This window comes from Panthera leo, chromosome D1 (genome assembly GCF_018350215.1).
Source record: "Panthera leo isolate Ple1 chromosome D1, P.leo_Ple1_pat1.1, whole genome shotgun sequence".
Classification (NCBI taxonomy): domain Eukaryota; kingdom Metazoa; phylum Chordata; class Mammalia; order Carnivora; family Felidae; genus Panthera; species Panthera leo.
The window spans coordinates 68,687,117-68,704,962 of NC_056688.1; the positions used below are offsets into that span (position 1 = coordinate 68,687,117).

The following is a 17,846-nucleotide window of genomic DNA, read 5'->3' on the forward strand; positions in this document are numbered from 1 at the left end:
CTGGCTTCCAACCCACCTAATCCAGCACCCAGCAAAGCCTTTGATCACTGCTGATACAGGGCTCTAGGCAGATCCCAGCAGGTCCCAAGGCAGCCACTTAGAATGAAGAGTGGCCCTTTGAAATCATCCTAGGCAGAATTCTTTTTTACTTTGGGGTTTGGAGATCTGAAGCGAGGCAGGGAGGGGGACATGGGCTGAGAAATGCCTCCCCATATAAATAAATGCTGGGAATCCCTAAATACCCATTAATTTTGCCCATCTCCTCTAGGTGATAGATTACAACCTGCCCTCACAGGTCTCAAGAGGTCACTTCAGCCCTTCTACCCCAATCTTTCTGAGGCGCGCCAGAGCCCAGGCAGCACCCAAGGACATGCACCTGTATCTGCCTCATGACCAAGTGCTGGAGCGGGCAGAGTACTGCATGGTGAGGCCCCAGACACCCAGCCCTGCAGAGACGGCTTCTGATGGGTGTCAGGAAACAGAGTCCCTTCTTGGGGATGCCAGAAGCATCCACGGAGGCCCACACCCTGCTAGAGGGAAGGACAGGTGCTTGCCAGACCAAGAGCTATCCCCCGGGGCTGGAGAGGACCCAGGAGAAAGGAAAACAGAATCCGGAAGGAGAGAGGAGGGTGGGTCACAGCTGACAGAGGGGAAGAGGCTGGGCTTGAAGAAGTTAGTCCTCACCCCGGAGCAGAAGACAAAGCTGCTGGACTGGAATGACTCCCTTCCTGAGAGTGTGAGCCTGGAAGCTGGGGCACAACCTGCCCAGAAAAGTGCTGACAGTGGTCGACGAGGCCATGTGCTGAAACCAGTCAGCCCCTTGCTGCTCCCCTGGAGAGTGCGAGAGACCCCGCCAGCCCAGGGAAAGGCTCAGGAGAAGACGGGGACCCCAGCTGAACGGGCTCCAGGGGAGCCAAGCGTCCCTCCACCCAAGTCCCCACTTCGGCTCATAGCAAATGCCATCCGAAGGTCCCTGGAGCCCCTCCTCCCCAACTCCACCAAGCCAGAATCAAAGCCCTTGCCCACCACCCAGCCACACTCCTGCACTCGCTCGTTCAGCCTTCGAAAAACCAGCTCCAGTAAAGACTGCAGCCAGCAGTCCCCAGGGAGAGACATGGCACGCAGGACCTCAGCCTTCTTCTCCTGGGGCTCCCCACCTGCCAGGGCTGCCCAGCCTCCGCACCCTCGCCTTCCTGACCCTGCCTTCCGTACCCACAGTTTGCCCAACCGACCATCCAAGGTGTTTCCTGAATTAGTGTCCCCATCCTGCCACAAGATGGAAGATGTCCCCACACTCCTTGAGAAAGTGAGTTTGCAGGAGACCTTCCCAGATGCTTCCAGGGTTCCAAAGAGGAAGATCTCTCTCTTCTCCTCACTCAGACTCAAAGACAAATCTTTTGAGAGTTTCTTCCAAGAATCCAAACAAAGAAAGGACCTCCAGGACCTCTTTAGCATCCACAGGGGCAAAGGGGAGCCCGTGGACAGTGCCCAGCCCCTGGAGAAGCTGGCACAGCCTTTCACTAGCACCTGCCTGGAGCAGAGGGTCCATCCTTCTCCAGACAAAGATGCAAGTAAGTGGCTCTTTCCTAACGAAAGTCTGCAGTTCGTGCTGGGCAGTTAACCATTCTTACTGGACTAACAACGGGCATCTTTCCCTTTCTTTTGCTCCCCAAATTAAATTCTGACAAAAGTAGGAAAACTTGAATTTGAAAAACGTGAAAAATTGGGGGAAAAAATTGAATTTGAAATTACATTACAGAAAGTTTTGAAAGAGACAAAGAATCGACCATAATCTCACCACTTTCTCACTCATTATCCATGTATGGCAACTTTTACTAAGTTTTACCCCCAAAATTGTATTTTTCATTTTTTTAAAGTTTATTTATTCATTTTGAGAAAGAGAGAGAGAGAGAGAGAGAGAGAGAGAGAGAGAGAGAGATTGAGAGAGAGAGAATGTACGCATGAGCAGGGGAGAGGGGCAAAGGGAGAGAATCTTAAGCAGGCTCCATACTCAGCACAGCCCAATGCGGGGCCCAATCCCATGAACTGTGAGATCATGACCCGAGCCTAAATCAAGAGTCAGATGTCCAGGTGCCACCCAGGTGCCCCCAAATTGTATTTTTTTAATCAACAATATAGCATAACTATTATGACAGTCACACATAGTCTACATAAATGCGATTTAATGGCAGTAGAATGTTATTAACACTAGTGGATATGTTACTTCATTAAATGAATTATTTTCATCTAGAAAATAATAAAACTATTTTTTCAATTTTTTCAATTTTTAGATGTTTATTTATTTTTGAGAGGGAGAGAGAGACAGAGTGTGAGCAGGGGAAGGGCAGAGAGAGGGAAACAGAATCTGAAGCAGGCTCTGGGCTCTGAGCTGTCAGCACAGAGCCCGACGCGGGGCTCGAACTCATGAACCATGCGATCGTGACCTGAGCCGAAGTCAGACCCTTAACCAACTGAGCCCTACAGGTGTCCCCAAACCGTTTATTGTTTAAATTATGCCTATGAATATATTTATATTTTATATATGTGGTATTGAACGAACATTTTTTATGCATATAGGTTTTTCTTTCCTTTGAATTATTTTTTTAGGATAGGTTCCAAGAAATGAGATTACTGGATTAAAGATGCAAATTTTTTTTTCTTACACTAACATTGTTTCTTAACGGTGTGGATAAAGGATACATGGGGCCTCTCTGTGTTATTTCTTACAACTGCATGTTGTCAGTTTCAATTAAACCGAGAGAAAGGTAACAGTTTATATTCCACCACTAATGTATGAAGTACCTTTTCCGCCATACTGTCATCTGTATTGTCTCATATTTTAAAAATATTGCTGTTTTACTAGTCAAAAAATGGTGCCTCTTTTAAACTTAGGTTTTTTGTTACTATTTAAAAACAGTTATGTATGTGGTTAACAATGGAAACCTAGGCTTTTTATATTTAAATCTGATTATAATTTTTAAATGATTGAATTAATTAATAAATTGGAAGAATCTGACAATGTGAAAATATATTTTTTAGAAAGTAACATATATTCTCTGTCCCACTCCTCCTTGCCAAAGTTTTGGTATGTATCTTTAGAGACAGTTTAAACACATGATTTATTTTTTTTTTAATTGTTGATAGTTGGTTGATGGCTTTAAATAAACTGTGACTCTCCTGTCCCTATTCTTGAGCAACTTTGTTTTTATTTATTTATTTTTAACTTTTTTCTTTTTTTAACTTTTATTTTGGAACTTTAGTTTTCAAGCAAAAAATTAATTTCCTTCTTTGGTGCCTTAATCAGAAAGCTGTACAGATTAACAAGAGACTTTATTTTCAGCCAAGCTGAGGATAGGCACAAACAGGCTGGAGTTCAATTATACCCTTTATATCACATCGTAAACTTTAATGTGTTGTGCATTTTTTGATAGATAGTACATTCGTGTAGTTTAAAAATAAAAGGGTGTAAAATGCACAAAATAAATAGTCCTATCTCCCTTCCCTGTCCCTGAGCCATCCAGGTCCTATCCTTGATGACAGATGTTATCATCAACCTCTTAGGCATTCTTGCAGACAGAATTCATGCATATAAGAGTAATTTTATAAATAACAATATTTGTTTTTTTTTTTTACATTAAGGTAGCATGCTAGCATATCGTACACACTTTGTATTATGCTTTTAATTTTATTTTAGAGATCATTGCATGTGGGCACATAAAGACCTTTCTCCTTTGTTTTCTAGCTGCACAGGATCTCTGCACAGGTGTAGATGTGGATTTAGGTAGCCAGGCCCCCAGGATGGAAAGTCAATTGCATATCTTTTGCTACTGCAAACAGTGCTGTTGTAATTAACTGAGAACTTAGGCCATTTGTCATATGTGGAGTAGTAGAGGTAGAAATACTGGAACGAAGGATATGTGAATCAGGGATTTTAATCGAGATTGCCAAATCCGCCATAAAATGGTGCCGGTTCAGCAAAATATGAACGTGGTGTTTCGACACTTGCACTAACCAATGGGCTATCCGATTTTTTTTTTCATCTTTACCAATGTGACAGGTGACTGAGTACCTTTTCAATTTAAAAAGTCATTTGTATTTCCTTTTCTATGACCTATTATCTCTTCTATCCAGTTTTCTGTTGTACTGTTGGTATTTTTCTTAATGATGTGAAGGGACTCTATTAAAAGGGAAATTTAGCCCTTTTGTTGTGACAGGAATTACAAATATTTTTTCCAGCCTCTTGTTTGTTTATGGTGGATTTTGTCACATAAAAGTTTTATTTTTATATCGTTGTTATAAGCAGTTTTTCATTTTATGGCTCCTAGCCTTTATATAATAGTTCAGAAAGTACTTCTTCCAAGTTTTAGAAAAGAATTTTCTTACAGTATCTTTTAGGTTTTCTTGTTTGTTTTTAATTTTTTACATTTCAATATTTATATCAAGAAACAGTCCTAATATAAAATGTGAGGTGTGGATCCAGCCCTGTTTTGGTTTTGTTTTGTCTTAAGCTATCTCCCTGGTTATTCTAAAATAATTTAGTGACTAATCCATCTTTTCTCTTATGTGAAATGACGTATTTGTCATGTATCAAATTCCTGTACTTGGATGGATTTCCCTATGTGTCAGTACCACACTGTTTTAATTATTTTACTTTATATATTTATACCCTTTTAAATTTATGTATGTACTGTCAGATAGGAACAGTATTCCATGATTGATCCTCTCTTTCAAAATTTCCTGGCTCTTCTTCCTTGTTTGATATTCTATCTGAACTTAGCCTCAGCTTGTTTATGTACAAAAAAAAAGATCCTATGAGTATTTTCATGGCATTAAGTTTACAAACTAAGTTGGCAAGAATTCACAACCCTATGATATAAATTGCCTTTCCATTTGCTCTCTGTTTTATGACACCGCCCCCAGAATATTTTAAACCTTACATCATACAGGTCTTGCATATTTATTAAGTTTATTATAATGTATTTGTTTTTATTATTGCTAGTGTAAATAAGACCTTTTGATATATCTTTCTACTATTGTTTGTATATCTGAAATGTATTGACTTCTGTATAAATACTTTTTGCCCATCCATTGTGCTGCCTTCTACTTGCTTATGAAAGCTTTCCAGTGGCTTCTCCTGGGTCCTCCCTGAATATGCAATCCCAACATCTGTAAATAATGATAATCTTACCTCTTGTTTACAAGACGTATACCTCTAATTTATTTTGTTTCCTTAGTTTCTTTGGTTTCTAGAATCTCCAGAACAGTATTAACTAAAAGTGGTGATGATGGTTTCCTTATGACATTCCTAACCTTAATGAGAATGCACCTCATTAAGGAGAATGTTTTCCCATCTAAGCATGATGCTTGCTTCTGGGTTGACTGGGATATATTTAAACACTTCAAGGAAATTGCCATCTAACCCTACTTTACTGAAAGTATTTTAAATCGTGAATGGTTGTTGAATTTTATCAAATGATGCTCGGCACCCTTCAAGATAATGGTATGATTTTATTTTCTCCATAGTTTGATTAATACTATGAATTATGTAATAGATTCACTGATATTGAACCATCCTTATATTGCTAAAATGAATACCACTTGGTCATGGCATCTTATTATTTTAATATAACTGTTCTGTTTGTTAGTATTTTATTTAAGATTTTTGCATTAAATTCATTCAGAAGATTGGTCTTTACTTCATTTATTTCACATTTAGATGACTTTTGTATATGCTGATTACAATAAGTGGGGGCCAGTGTGTTTTCCTGATTTATTTGTCACGGAGAGCTCTTTCATTTACATTCACTGAGAAATGGTATGACTTCCTTGGCTTGGAACAGAATGAGAAGGTAGAGAATGGAATTAGGTTAAGGCTGACCAGCCTTAGAAATAGTGCCTGGGCCCATTTCATGGAAGAGTTTGTCTTTCTCTCAGGTGTTCTCAGGTCAATATCCTAAGAATGCAAAGATTTTCCCTACCCTATGAGATTAGGCTCAGATTAGTTTCTTTTACTACTTTTTAAATTTATTTATTTCTTAATAAAGGAATTTATTATTCCTTTCATTTCCCTGTCCAGCCCACCAATCACACACATACACACTGACATTGCTCTCTCCACAGTTAACCTGTGGGTACGCTCCCATGCAATGGAGAAAAAGAACCATATCATAACTGAAAATGAGAAACTTTCAAAACGTACTCAAATGGACATACCTCAAACTTATGATCACTTGAATAAATCGGCTGAAATTTAATTTTTCTCTTTTCCACAAAACTTCCTGGGTTCATTGATAGTATACATAAACTTCTCAGGGTCCTTGAATTACTTAGGGGCATAAACTGATTTCAAGCACTTCCCAGTGCCGATTTTATACAAACAATTTTGAATGCGAGGTATCATTCTCGTATATAATTAAAGCACCCCGAGAACCTCCTTTTTCTTTTTGCATTAAATCTTTATTGTAGTATAAGATATACACATTAAAGTACACAACTAATGAATTTTTGCAAAGTGCACATTTACTTAAATACGCCTGAGATTAAGATCTAGAAAATCACCAGCACTCAGAAGCCTCAGTCATGCTTCTTCCCACATACATGTGACACCCAACAAAAGTGCTTACCATCTGACTTCCATCATCTCGGATTGCTTCTGCAGTTTTTTGACTTTATAAACGTTGAATCATTCAGTATTGTGGTAGGCAGGATTCTCAGAGGGCCCCATGCTTTCTGCCCTGCAGATCTCATCTTCCTGAGTATGGTGGGAACGTGAACATGATGGATCTCACTCCTGTGATTAGGTTACCAGAGTTTGTGAATGTAATTAAGTTCTAAACCAATTGACTTTGGGTTAATCAAAAGGGAGATTATCCTGGGTAGCCCTAACCTAATTGGAGGAGCCCTTAATAAGGAGGGGGCCCTTCCTGAAACTCACTGGGTGAGAAAGATAGGATCCTGCTGGCCTGGAAAAAGTCAACTGTCATACTATGGGAGGCCCTACGGACAGCGGGCCTCTGAGAGTGAAGATGGGCCTCCAGCAGACAGCCAGCGAGAAAATGGGCCCCATCTCCTATGACCACCAGGAACTGGATGCTGCCAACAACCTGAATGAGCCGGGAGAGAACTCTGAGCTGCAGATGAGACCCCAGCATGGCAGACACATCAATCGTGGCTTTGTGAGACACCCAACAAGAGCATCCGGTTGAGCTGTGCCTGCCTCCACTTTTGACCTATACAACTGTGACATAATAAATGGGTATCATCATAGGTGCCGAATCTGAGTTCATTGCTTCCACAACAACAGAAAATACAAGTATGTATTGTGCCTGGCTTCTTCCGTTAAACATTATTGGCGGGGGCAGGGCGGGGAGGGGGATGTGGGCAGGGTTCAATATTGTTGTAGGCAGCAGTGGTTCATTCTTTGCATTGTCACCTTCTATTCCCTTTTGTGAATATGCCACGATCGTGCATTCTGAAGCTGGGCATTTAGGTGTTCTCAGTTGCTTTTATTGTGAATAATGCTGCTTTGAGCATTTTTATACCTATCACTTGTGTTGGCTATTGTCAAAGATAAAGCCAGATGCCATGAAAGGTGTTAAGGACAGATTTTAACTGATAATACACTATTGCAGCAGAAAAGAGAGTCCAACATGAAGTGAACTCACCTTTGAACTTTACAGAGGTGGCTGGGTGTTCTACAGGGTGATTGAGGGAATAGGGAGGGGCTGAGCAAAGGCTCAGTAGAGTCAAGGAAGTGAAGAATTATAAAGGTTTGGTCGGCATAAATGCTGAATAGGCTAGTTGTGTGTGTTAGCTGGCAATTATTGAAGTTAGGATTCTATCTTCCCATAGAGACTGGGAGACAGAGGTCCTATCCTTCCTGATGATTACCTTTCAAAGGACTGGCTTTCAGGTTCTTGAGAAAGACATTCTTGAGTGGTAGGAGATTCATATACATCTCAAGGGGACCAAGGACTGTAAGAAAGGGCAGTCAGAGCCCTATCAACAGGTGTTGACTAGAACAAACACTAAATTGCTTTGTCAGTCAGCCTTGAGTTTTCTCAGGTAGGTACTTTAAGGAGGGCTAGGGTTATCTTAGGGATGTGACTTTGAGTTGTTAGAAACTGTTAGTGTTCAAGTCTTTTCGCATAGGAAGAAGTGGGTGGGCTAAGTAATTTATGTTGAGAGTCTATAGTTTTTATAGACTATAAAAAGTTGAGGCCTAGCCACGAAGAAGCTTGCCCAGAGTTTGTTCAAAGAGAGAAGCTTTATCAGGGAACACCTGGGAGTGGATTTGATGCGTGGTAGGGTAGGCATGTAGGTGGTTTGCGTTAGAAGATACCGTCAGACAGTTTTCCAAAGTGGTTGTACGAGTGTTTATACATTCCAGTAGGAAATGAGAGCTACCCTTGACCTACATTCTTGCCAACACTTGACAGTCTCAGTTTAGTTTTATGTTTTGCTCTCACCATGTTTATGAAAGGTATCTCATTGTTTTAATTTGCATTTACCTGATAATGATGTTGCACTACTTTTGACATTTTCTCTCCCTCTTTTTTAAAGTTCATTTATTTATTTTGAGAGAGAGCAAGAAAGAGCACATGAGCAGGGGAGGAGCAGAGAGAGAGGGAGAGAGAATCCCAAACAGGCTCCGCGCTGAACCCGACATGGGGCTCGATCTCACAAACTGTGGGATCATGACCTGAGCAGAAATCAAGAGTCAGGTGCTTAACCAACTGAGCCACCCAGGCATCCTCTATTCAGATATTCTCTTGTATGAAATCTCTATTCAGACCTTTTTGCCCAGACCTCTTGCATAGATGGTCCTTTCCTTATTAAGTTGTAATCTGTGTAGATTCTGGATACAAGTCCTCTGTCAGATACATGTGTTATGAGTATCTTCTCTCCCTCTTAGGCTCACTTTTTCACTCTTTAAAAAAAAAAAAAAACGGGGGAGGGTCAGAGAGAGAGAGGGAGACACAGAATCTGAAACAGGCTCCAGGCTCTGAGCTGTCAGCACAGAGCCGGACGCGGGGCTCGAACTCACGGACCATGAGATCATGACCTGAGCCGAAATTGGACGCTCAACCGACTGAGCCACCCAGGCACCCCTCACTTTTTCACCCTTAAAGGTGTCTATTAATAAACAGAAGTATTTATTCTAATGAAGCCAAATTTATCAATAGTTTCCTTTATTGTTGTTGGTTTCTGCATCCTGTTGATGAAATCTTTCCCTATTCTGAAGTCATAAAGATGTTCTATTTTACTTTCTAGAACTGTGCCGTCCAACATGGCAGCCACTACTGCACACTTCAGATATGGTTATTATGAGTGAGGACTGCATTTTTTATTTTATTTCATGTTATAATAAATTTAAATTTAAAAACTGAAGCAATGCAAAATATTCTTCTAGTAAACACAACGTTTTGCTTTTTGAATTACATTTTACTTTAACCATTAAAATTTTATCACCTAAACAGGAATATTCTTCTTTTACAGAAATTTTTTTTAATGTTTATTTATTTTTGAGAGAGAGAGAGACAGAGTGCAAGCAGGGGAGGCACAGAGAGAGAGGGAGACAGAGAATCTAAAGCAGGCTCCAGACTCTGAGCTGTCAGCACAGAGCCCAATGTGGGGCTTGAACTCACGAACCATGAGATCATGACCTGAGCCAAAGTCGGGCCCTTAACCGACTGAGCCACACAGGCACCCCTAGCCAGGAATGTTCTGTAAGTATAAAACATGTGCCAGATTCTGAAGACTTAGTATGAATGCAATAATGTAAAATATCTCAGTAATTTCTATATTGACCACATGTTGAAATGGTAATATTTTTGACATTTGGGGCTACATAAAATACATGATTAAGACTAATTGCATCTGTTCCTTTTCACATTTTTTAATGTGGCTAATGGAAAATTTTGAGATACATGTATGGCTCATATTTCTTTTGGACAACAGTTATAAAAGTTTTATTCTTCTACCTTTTGCAATTTAGTCTAGTACGAAAGTAGGATAGATATTTGTGTATTCTGTGAGGTAGAGTGAAGGTTTATTGGTTGTTTTTTTTCTTCTTGTTTTTCTTGATTCAGCAGCATTTATTTTTAAAAGGCCATCCTTCTCCTCCATTTCATTGCTGTGACTTCTGTCATAAATTAGGCAGGTCTGTTTTTGGCCTTCTATCCTGTTCCACTGGTTGATTTGTCCTTGCACCTCAGTCAGGAAGTGGTTTTATAGTAAGTCTTCATAGCCTGGAATAGACCCTCCACTTTGTTCTTCTTCAAGACTCTCTTGGCTATTCTTGGCGTTTTGTATTTCCATGTGACTTACTGAATCAATCAATCATTTTCCACAAAAATATTTTCTGAACATTCGATTGGGATCACATTGAATCTATAGATCAATTTGGAGACAATTAACATCTTTGCATGTTGAGTCTTCAAAGCCACGGACATGACATATCCCTGAGGTGTTCTTCAATTTCTTCCCGTGTTTTGTGATTGTAGAGATCTTGCACAATTTTCATTAGATATATTCCCTAGTATTCGATTTTTTGGTGCAGTTATAAATGATACAGTCTTTAATCGATTAATTTACAGATATTTGGTAACTTTAGAATATTGAGTCTTCTGATCTAAGAATATACAATAGTCCTCTATTTAGCCAGAGTTCCTAAAATTCTAGATATAAATCCTTCATCAGACATGTGTTTGCAAATATTTTCTCCTAGTTGATGGATTATCTTTTTATTATCATCACAGCATCTTCCAAAGAATGGAAGTTTTTAGTTTGATGAAGTCACCTTTATCAATTCTTTTATAATTTGCGTAATATTTAAGAAATCTCTGCTACACCTAAAGTCACTGAGAATTTCTCCTGGGTTTTCTCCCAGAAGCTTTACAGTTTTTAACTTTCAGGCTTGGATCTACAATCCAATTCTAATTAATTTTTTATAGTGAATTGAAGTCAAGTTTTTTGGCCTGTAGATATCCAATTGTCAGCACCACTTGTTAAAAAGTCTATTCTTTCCCTCATCGAGTTATTCTGGCACCTCTACAGATAATCTGTTGACTATACATGTGTAGGTATCACTCTGTCCTCTTTAATCTGTCCGTTGATCTACATGTTTAGCCTTACACTAATAACATGTGCTCTTGGTAACTGTGGCTTCACCTGAAAACAGGTAGTGGGAGTCCTGCAGTTTTGTTCTTAAATATTATTTTGGCCACTCTAGGTCTTTTGTGTTTCCATATAAACTTTAGAATGAGCTTGTCAGTTTCTACCAAATAAGCCCGTTAGAATTTTGATTGATATTGTTTTTCGTTTATAAATCAGTTTGGGAAGAATTGACAACTGAGTTTCTGTCTGTGAAAATGGGATCTCTCTCAGTTTATCTAGGTTTTCCTTAATTTTTCCTAGAAAAGGCTGTTAGTGTGCAGTGTGTAGTTCTGCATATTTTTTATTGAATGTGTCCCTTCAGTGTTTCATTTTTTTGTTGTTGCTATTATAAATGGAATGGCTTTCTTAATTTTTATTTTCTGTTGGTCATCGTTGATATATAGAAACACAATAGACTTTTTATATTGTCCTTGCTAAACTCACTTATTATTCGAGGAGCTTTTTAATGGGATTTTCTATATAGATAATCATGTTGTCTATAAATACAGTTTGACATCTTCCTTTCCAGTTTTTATACCTTTTATTTAAATTTCTTGCCTTATTTTTCTGCCTGGGACTGCCTATGCAATTGTTAAGAATGTACATCATTGTCTCCCCCCACCCCCCCCCTATAACGGAAGGATTATATTTCACTGCTGAATATATTGTTTGCTGTAGATTTTTAAGGCAGGTACTTTATATTAAAGAAAATTCCATCTTTCCTTAGCTTACTATGACTTTTTTCATGAATAATGGATAAATGTAATCAAATTTTTTACATCTATGGAGATAAATTTTTTTTTTACTTTAATGAATAATGTGCTGAATTACATTGACTGATTTTTTTTTAATGTTTCTTTATTTTGAGGGGTGGGGGCATGGAGAGAGGGAGAGAATCCCAAGAAGGTTCTGCACTGTCAGCACAGAGCCTGGCTCAGTGCTAGATCTCATGAACCTGTGAGATCATGACCTGAACTAAAATCAAAAGTCGAACACTTAACTGACTAAACCACCCAGGTGTCCCATTGATTGACTTTGTTATAGAGATTTGAAAATGTCACACCATTATTGTGTTCTTGGAGTAAACTCAACTTGGTCATAATGTATTGTGTATTATTATGTATCAATGTATTGGATTTGCTAACTATTTTTAGTAGTTTTGCAGCCATGCTCATGAGAGTTATTGGTCTGAAGTTTCCCTTTCTTGCAATATCCTTGTCAGGTTTTGGATTTTATCCTAGCCTTGTAACACAAGTTGGGAAGTGTTCCATCTTTTTCTGTTCTCTGGAAGAGGGTTTGTATTTTTTTTTCAACACTGGTGTTATTTGCTCTTTAAACATTTGAGCACAAATGAAGTCATCTAGCCTAGCACTTTCTCTGTAGGGTGGTTTTTAACTGTGGAGTTAGTTTCTTTAATAGATATGTAAGTATTCAGATTTTCTATTTCTTCTTATGTCAGTTCTGGTAAGTCATGTTTTTCTTTATTTTTATTTTTATTTTTATTTTTATTTATTTATTTATTTTTCAGTATATGAAATTTATTGTCAAATTGGTTTCCATACAACACCCAGTGCTCATCCCAAAAGGTGCCCTCCCCAATACCCATCACCCACCCTCCCCTCCTCCCACCCCCCCGTCAACCCTCAGTTTGTTCTCAGTTTTTAAGAGTCTCTTATGCTTTGGCTCTCTCCCACTCTAACCTCTTTTTTTTTTTTATCTTCCTCTCCCCCATGGGTTTCTGTTAAGTTTCTCAGGATCCACATAAGAGTGAAAACATATGGTATCTGTCTTTCTGTGTATGGCTTATTTCACTTAGCATCACACTCTCCAGTTCCATCCACATTGCTACAAAGGGCCATATTTCATTCTTTCTCATTGCCATGTAGTACTCCATTGTGTATATAAACCACAATTTCTTTATCCATTCATCAGTTGATGGACATTTAGGCTCTTTCCATAATTTGGCTATTGTTGAGAGTGCTGCTATAAACATTGGGGTACAAGTGCCCCTATGCATCAGCACTCCTGTATCCCTTGGGTAAATTCCTAGCAGTGCTATTGCTGGGTGAGTCATGTTTTTCAATGATTTTTCCATTTTATCTAAATTTTCAAACTTATTGTTATAAGATCATTTGTATAATAGCTTCCTTGAATACTCTGTAGGGCTTTTCATCCTCAATATTGGTTATTTGTGTTTTCTGTCTCTTTTTTGTTAATCATTCTTCTTAGAAATCATCAATGTTATGTCTTTTAAAACAACCAAATTTTTGCTTCATTAATTTTCTATTTTATTTCTGCTTTATTTTTATTGTCTCTCGTCATCTATTCTTATCTTGATTATTTTCTTCCTTTTAGTTTCTTTAGGTTCAGTCAGTGGTTCTTTTTCTAACTTCTTGAAATAGATCATAGGGCATTAACTCTCAACTTTTCTTTTGCACAGTGTGTGCATTTAAAGCTCTAAATTTCCCTCAAATCACTACTTTAGCTACATCCTAGTTTATGTTGTTATGCCATATTCTTATCCCATCAGCTTAAATTTATGTTTATTTCTTCTTTGGTCTGGAGGTTCTCAGAAAAGTTCTAATCATGTTGAGATTTTATAGTTATATTTTATATTATTGATTTTTAGCTTAATCTCACTATGTCAGAAGACATACTTTGATGACCTTAGTCCTTTGAAATTTGTTGATACTTTCTATGTTCACCAACCCAGGAGCTCCTGGATCCTGTACTTTAGAGATTTTTATGGAGGCTTTTTCACATAGGCATGATTGATTATTAATTTATTTTCCAGTCCCTTCCCTGTCTCTGGAGGATCAGGGGTAGAACTGTAAGTTCCAAGCTCTGGTCACAGCTTGGTCTCTCTAATGGCCAGCCATCCTCCAGGAGCCCACCAAGAGTCACCTCATTAGAACAAAAGGTGCTCCTATCACCAGAAGTTTCAAGAGACTTAGAAACTACTCAGGAATGACAACAGTTTCAGGAGCTCTGTGTCAGGAACTGGAGTCAAAGACCAGATATGGGTGGGAATGGGGGACAGAGACCAAATTATGTATTTCTTCTTAGCTCACACTATCCTATATTAAATAGCCAATTATCTTTTAAAGAAATTAAATTTACCATTCCAGAAATGGCTCTTCATAGAGCCATTCTAAGCCATTCATGGGTCTTCATTCCATGTGCTATATTCCTTCTGCTACAGAACTTCTTTTAACATTTTTTAATTGTATGTCTTCTAACAACAAATTATCCTAGCTTTTCTTTTTCTGGAAAAAAAAAAAGCCTTTATTTTTTCTTCATTTTGAATGGATCATTTCACTGGATATAAAATTACAAATTGACAGACTTTTCTTTCAACATTTTGATGATCTTTCATTGTCTCTTAGTCTATTTAGATTCCAATGAGATGCCCATGGACATTCTTAACTTAGTTTCTCTGTGGGTAATATATCAGTTTTCTTTGTCTGCTTTTAAGATTTTATCTGTATCTCTGGTTTTCAGCAATTTTATTAGCATGAGCCTTGCTATGATTTTCTTTATGTTGACCTTGCTTATGGTTTATTGAGCTTCTTGGAACTGTGGATTTACAACTTGCATTAAATTTGTGTGGTTTTCAACAATATTACATCAATGACTTTTTCCATTTCTATCTCCCGCTATCTCCTTCTGGCACTCCATCCATATGTGTTTTAGACCCCTGAATATTATCTCACAGATCACTGAGGTTCAGTTTTTCAGTCTGTTTTTTTCTCTGTGTTTCATTTTGGATGGTTTCTACTGCTGTAATTTAATTTCACCATTTTCCTCTGCAATATTTAACCTGCTATTAAGCTAATCCAGTGAAAGTTTCATTTTAGATTTTATATTTTTCATCTTTTTAAAAACAGTTTATTTATTTTGAGAGAGAACACAAGTGGGGGAGGGGCAGAAAGAGAGGGGGACAGAGGATCTGAACCAGGCTCTGTGCTGACAGCAGAGAGCCCAATGTGGGGCTCAAACTCACAAACCATGAGATCGTGACCTCAGCCAAGGTCAGATGCTTAACCAACTGAGCCACCCGGGCACCCCTGTATTTTTCATTGTTGTAGGTTCCATTTGGTTCATTTTTCTTTTTTAAAAAAATTTTTTTTCAACGTTTTTAATTTATTTTTGGGACAGAGAGAGACAGAGCATGAACGGGGGAGGGGCAGAGAGAGAGGGAGACACAGAATCGGAAACAGGCTCCAGGCTCCGAGCCATCAGCCCAGAGCCCGACGCGGGGCTCGAACTCACGGACCGCGAGATCGTGACCTGGCTGAAGTCGGACACTTAACCGACTGCGCCACCCAGGCGCCCCCATTTGGTTCATTTTTCTATATTTTTTACTTCCTCATTCTATTTATGCTGTCTTTTTAAATTCTTGAGCGCATTTATAATAGCTGTTTTTAAATCCTTGTCTGCTAATTCCATTTATTTCTGAGTCTGCTTTTGTTAACTAATTTTTCTCTTGATGATCAGCTTATTGTCCTGCTCTTTTACATATACTTCCTGGCTGCTAGATATTGTGACTATTACATTGTAGAGTGTCTAGACTTTGTTTCTTCACTTAAAGAATGTTAAATAGGCAGTAAAAATATTTGGTAGGCGGTAGTGTAACTTGAAGATCAAGTTGTTTCTTTCAAGGTTGTTTTTTGTAAGCTTGTTTGGGTGAGTTTATAATAACCTTTACTCTAGGGCTAATTTATCCCTGTTACTAAAGTATGACTCTTCTGTGGCCTCTACTCTAATGCCACTAAAGTTTTTTCTACCCTCGCTGGGTGGAACTTGAGTATTTCCCAATCCTGTAAAAAGCTTTAGAGATTATTTAGCCTATAATTCCCAGCAGTTATTGGCCCAGCCTCATGCAGTTTCTCTCTATGGATCTAAAGTTTATTATTAAGCAATAGACTCAAGGAGACTTCTGTGCTTGTTCCTGAAGTGCCTTTTCTGCATAGCTCTCTACAGTTGTCTCCCCCACACATTCCAGCTGCCTCAACTCACTCAAACTCTGGTCTCTGTCTTTTCAACTCAGTGAACCTGCTATGCGCTGTTTAGGCTCTTCCTACCTGCACTGTGGTCTGGAAAGTGCCTCTAGGCAGGGAGGTACTGTGATTGTACGGCTTCATTTGCTTCTGTTCTTACCTTTATCACAGTCCTGCGCTGTCTGTTGTCCAATGTCTGGAAATAGCTGCCTCATATATCTTGACCCGACTTTCAGTGCTTTGCAGTTGGAGATCAATCCCAGAATCAGCCCCTCCATTACAGAGTGAGCAATGCTGCCAGGTTTTGTTAACTTTGCCCTGGAAAAGTTAACTCCTGGAGTCAATGGTTCTGTGGTAGAAGCGGGGAAAGGGGAAGAGATTTAGAGGCACCTATATAACTTTTTTTTTTTAATGTTTGTTTATTTTGAGAGAGAGAGAGAGAGAGTGAGTGAGACCCACATTCTTGACAGTCATTATGAGCATGTCAATCCCTGGAGAGGAAGGAGCCCATGTCTTTAGTCTTGGTATTTCCAGCAGTGTAGCTTAGCGCTGTTCCTGCACAGCACCATGTTTATTGGTTTTGTCAAGCTCAGCTATTGAGTTGAATGTCATGGATAACATGTGGCTTACTCCTCCTCACGTAACAAACATACATTGGGCACCTATTATGACCCAGATCCTATGGTAGGAATAGAGTCGTCCAGAAGATTGAGTCCCAGTTCCTGGCTTTGGGAGCTCAGCCGAGTGGAGTCAGTGAAGCAGACAGGCATTTGTAGTACAGGATGATGAATGCTTTGATAGGCATATGTCCAGAGGACTCTGACGGCACACAAGGAGGAACCTAGCCCTGTGTGGAGGGTTGTGCAAAGTTTGGAGGTAGCAGAGGTGACCATAGAACTTTACATAACATTTACCAGAAGTTTAAGAAATGCGTTACATTGAAAAATATTTTCCTCTCAATTTCAAAAGAAAATCCAATGGCCCTATAACATTTAGTTTTGAAAGTTTCTACTTTAGGCTACAAGAGTTCTATAAATGAAGGCTACTCAGGCAGTTTTGTTAATATTGCAGTATTGTTGATTTGGATCGACGATCAGGATGAGGCAGAGTTGCTGCCACTGCTGACGATGACGACAAGATTTATTTAGGCACCGCTAATGAACCAGGCACTGGGTCAGGCTCTTTTCATTGATTACCTTTACTCATCCACTACAGTGCTGCAGGTTAGAAGTTGTGAGTTCCAGAAGCTCAGGGAGGTGAAGTTAGGTCCTCAGGCTCACACACTCAGAAGTGAATACTCCGTGACTACTTTACTCAGTGGTAATTGAGTGGCTGGAACTGGAGGACAATCTGAGCTCACCACTAAGGGTGCCTCCTTCCGTTACTATGATGTCCTCTGAAGCTCTCTTTACCTGAGCTCTCGCATCTGGCAAACTGAAATGGAAAACAGTGAACTCCTTCCCCAGAGAGTCTGTGCTGTTATATAGATGGTTTGCATTATTTTGCTTTGAATAACAGCATATGTAAATGTGCTCCTGGTGGTTAAAATTACCCTTGTTTTTTTTTTGTTTGTTTGGTTTTTTTTTTTTTTTTTTTTTTTTTTTTTAATGTGGCCTCTTCCACTGGGGTAAATAGTTGAAAATTATGGGGAGGAAAAGACAGGCTGGAGAGAATGCTAGTCACATGGAA

At 39.1% G+C, this 17,846-nt stretch overlaps 1 protein-coding gene across 1 annotated transcript in view; it reads left to right on the top strand.

Annotated features, from left to right (window-relative positions):
- The window catches only part of MICAL2 (microtubule associated monooxygenase, calponin and LIM domain containing 2), a 220,837-nt gene that overhangs the window by 169,889 nt on the left and 33,102 nt on the right, over window positions 1–17,846 (top strand). The window contains exon 31 of the mRNA XM_042906713.1: window positions 269–1,571. Within this exon, the coding sequence (XP_042762647.1) occupies window positions 269–1,571 (1,303 nt within the window). The remainder of the gene's footprint in view (window positions 1–268; window positions 1,572–17,846) is intronic.